We start from the raw sequence: 3591 nt of genomic DNA on the forward strand, positions 1-3591 counted from the left end.
GGGGCGGTTGGCGGCGCAGATTCAGAGGGAGGGGCTGGAGGCAAGGGCCGGGCATACAGCTGCGTGTCGGGCGCATCTCACGCGCGGGTGGGCCTGGGCAGCGCTGAGGCACCTCTGATCCTGCACATGCACTCATGCACGCATGCGAGCGCGCGCGCGCGCGCACACACACACACACACACACACACACGCGCGCGCGCGCGTGCGCGCACACGCGCGCCCCCACCGCCCACCTGGCGCTCCTTCTCCAGCAGGTCCCCGGGCATGTCGTCAACGCTGACGCAGACGACATCAGTCGACGCCACGATCATGCCCAGCTCAGACACCAGCGACTGGAACTGCTCCGACGCCGCCACAAAGTCCGTCTCGCAGTTGACCTCCAGCAGCACGCCCAGGCGGCTGCCGGGGTGGATGTAGCGCGCGACGGCGCCCTCGGTGGCGACGCGGCCGGCCTTCTTGTCGGCGCCGGACAGGCCCTTCTGGCGGAGCCACTGCGGTGGCGGTGGTGTGGGGGCGCGTTGGGGCGGGCCGTCCGCGTCAGTGCGGGCGGCGACAAGGCGGAGGGGCAGCGAACGACACGTCTGCGGTCACACACGTGCACGCACACGCACAAACGACACGAGAAGTGCCGGCCACCCCGTCTCCCTCCCTCTCTCTCTCTCTCTCTCTCTCTCTCTCTCTCTCTCTCTCTCTCTCTGTCACGCACACACTCACACATACACACACACACACACACACCAACGCGCACGCACGCACGCATGCAATCACAGAAGTACCCAGACACACAGTCACTCACACACACAAACCAGCCGCTCCCCTCCTTACCTCTGTTGCCTTCTCAAAGTCGCCGCCGTTCTCCACCATGGCCTTCTTGCAGTCCATCATGCCGGCCCCAGTCTGCTGGCGCAGCTTCTTCACATCGGCCGCGCTCACTGGTGGGGGTTTGGTGTGTGTGTGTGTGTGTGTGTGTGTGTGTGTGTGTGTGTGTGTGTAGGGCTGGAATGGGTGTCGGACAAGCTGCAGGCGCCCGCTGGTTGGGCGGACTGCCCCCAGGCTGGGGCCGGCAGTCCGTCAGCCTCCACTAATCGCATCCCTGCGGCACTGGGCGCTATTTAAAACCGCCAACACGATGCCCTTGAAGGGAGCATGCCGGTCAAGGCTCATCAGCTGGGAAGTATGAGAGAAGCCCGAAACAGCACGGCACAAAACCAGTGGGGAGGTGCCGCCGTGTGCCTCTCTGCACCCCTGGGCGAAGCGCTGCGCGCGGGCGCCGCACCTGTGGGCGTCTCCACGCTCAGGGCAAACACGCCCACGTTGCGGCGCGCGACAAAGGGCAGCTCCGCCTCGTCCTCCTCCTGGTGAGTTGGGGGACGATGGGGATGGGGGCAGGGGTGAGGGCCAGGGTGTGTGTGCGTGTGTGTGTGTGTGTGTGTGTGTGTGTGTGTGTGTGTTGGGGGGGGGAGGTGTGTGTCTGTGTGTAGAGGCCGGTGAGGGCCAGGGGGTCCGGGGAAATCAGGGCCGTGCATCAAGGGGGGGGAGGCGGGGCGGCGCCGTCCAAGTATGCACACGCACGTCCAACAAACATTTCATGGGGCATCCTTTAGGTTGTTGAGCACTGTTGTGGAGCTGCCGCGGCGTCGAGCCCGTGCATCCCGTGGTCAACGCAAAAAGCTGCCGTCAACAGTGGCGATCGAACCCCCGTCACGGGCACTCACGTCGTCGGCGAGCACAAAGTCCACGAGGTCGTCCAGGTCGCGGTCGCTCACGCCAGACAGCAGCTCCAGGGCGTCAGCCTCCTCGGCGGCAGCACCCTCCTGGCCCTCAGCGGCCTGTGGGGTTTTAGAGGTGGGTGGATGGGTGGGTGGGGCGCCGTTTCGGAGGGGCTGGAGGGGCGCAGGGTGGTTGTCACCGCGGCGCGGGGTGGGGGGTGCGTGGCTTCGCCCTCGCGCTGCCACACAGGGCCTGGTGGGAGCGCCTATCTATCCAACGAGCCTGGGCGCGACACTGACCGCAACTCCCCCGCCCCCCAAAAGGGCGACGCTTACCGCTCCCCCACGGCCCCTGGTGAGCCTGCCCACTGCCCAATGCGCCCCGAAACACCAGCCGGGCGCCCAAAACCCAAGCCCCCCGCCCCCTCGTCTTCCGCCCCCCCACCTCGCGGGCCACGACCTGCAGCTCTCCCTCCTCCCCGACCACAATCTTGGCCCCCAGCGCCGCCAGCCGCCCCTTGCCGATGCGGCCCACGTCATCAGTCCAGTAGTCCACGAGCTCGGCCTCGTCCCCGGCATCGTCGATGTCGATGAGGCGGCTGGCGGCGCCGACGCGCAGGTCGGCGTCGGAGACCGCAAAGCCGCGGGAGGGGAAGGCGCCGGGGGCGATGGCGGCGCCGCGCTTGCCGCGGATAAAGGCGGGGGAGGCGGCGGCCTTGGCGGAGGCGGAGGACTGGGGGGGTGGGCGAGAGAAGGGGGCGCGTGTGTAAGCGTGTGTGTGTGTGTGTGTGTCCACGCACATGCGCGCACATGTGTACATGTGTGTGTATGTACAGGGTGAGGTCCCACGTTTGGGGGTGCAACTCCACCGCACACGAGAGGCAGGGGCTTCAACTCCACCGCGCGCCCGCCACGCACGACCGCGCCCTTGCCTCCTGCGCCGGGCGCGCCACACAGGGGCCGGCCCGGCCCCCCTCTCCACCCCTAGCCCCCGCCGCGACCGCCCCAACCGCCCCGACCGCACCTGGCCGTAGTAGACGGCGGCGGCGGCGTCGCCGGCGCTGACGGGCGCGGCCTCGGCCTCGTCTGCGCCCTCGTCCTCCTCGTCATAAGAGGCCACCACCTCGCCATCCTGCGGGGTGAGGAGGGGGGGATGTAGGATCCAGTTTGATGTGAGCATGGGTCACTCGATTCACGGGTGGAGAAGCTGGGATGGGGGATAGGGGACTCGGTGCAGTGGGTGCGGCAGGTGACAGCAGGGGCAGCGGGCCGGCGTGCGGGGCGAGCGCAAGGGTGCGGGTCGGGCCAGCGCAGATTTGGGGGAGAAAAGGCGCGATGCGAGGCCCTTCGGCGGACCCCAAGGAGTGTGGGGAGCGGGCCATGCCAGCCCAGAGCTCAGGCCAGCGGCCGCACACGCCCGCCGCATCCCACCGGCAGCCGACCCCATCGCCTAGAAAACGTCAGATCACGCCAGATCATCCAAGATCGCGGCGCAACGCGCCCCGCGCGCCCACCTCGGCTTCCGCGCGCGCCAGCAGGCGCTCCTCCTCGTAGTCGAGCTCCTCGCCCTCCTCGTCGACGGCGTCATCCAGCGCCAGGGATGACAGGTCCTGGGTCAGCTCCACCTTGGTGCCCTCGACGCCCAGCACAAAGCAGCTGATGGCGTCACCCACCTGCAACGGGGCGCGGAGGGAGGGGGGGGACGACGGGTGACCAGAAGGGCACGGCGGGTGACAACGTGGAGAGGCCACGCGCAGCGGGCGCACATGCCCGAGGCCCGCACGGCGCAACGCGTCGGCGCGCAGCATACCAGCTGCGCCCGGCCGCTCGCCCAGCAGCCCCCTCCCCCCACAAAAAAGGCCCCCCCCCCTTCCCCCGAGGC

At 68.8% G+C, this 3591-nt stretch overlaps 1 protein-coding gene across 1 annotated transcript; it reads right to left on the minus strand.

Annotated features, from left to right (window-relative positions):
• Positions 1–21: 21 nt before the first annotated feature.
• Positions 22–3517, minus strand: MNEG_15164 (elongation factor Ts; the record flags this gene model as incomplete). Its single annotated transcript, XM_014036365.1, has 9 exons — positions 22–59; positions 227–491; positions 826–932; positions 1277–1355; positions 1716–1829; positions 2155–2442; positions 2734–2841; positions 3224–3382; positions 3476–3517. The coding sequence occupies 9 exons, from the start codon at positions 3515–3517 to the stop codon at positions 22–24; spliced, it is 1200 nt and encodes a 399-aa protein (XP_013891819.1).
• Positions 3518–3591: the final 74 nt, after the last annotated feature.

Source organism: Monoraphidium neglectum (genome assembly GCF_000611645.1).
Source record: "Monoraphidium neglectum strain SAG 48.87 unplaced genomic scaffold scaffold05086, whole genome shotgun sequence".
Lineage (NCBI taxonomy): Eukaryota > Viridiplantae > Chlorophyta > Chlorophyceae > Sphaeropleales > Selenastraceae > Monoraphidium > Monoraphidium neglectum.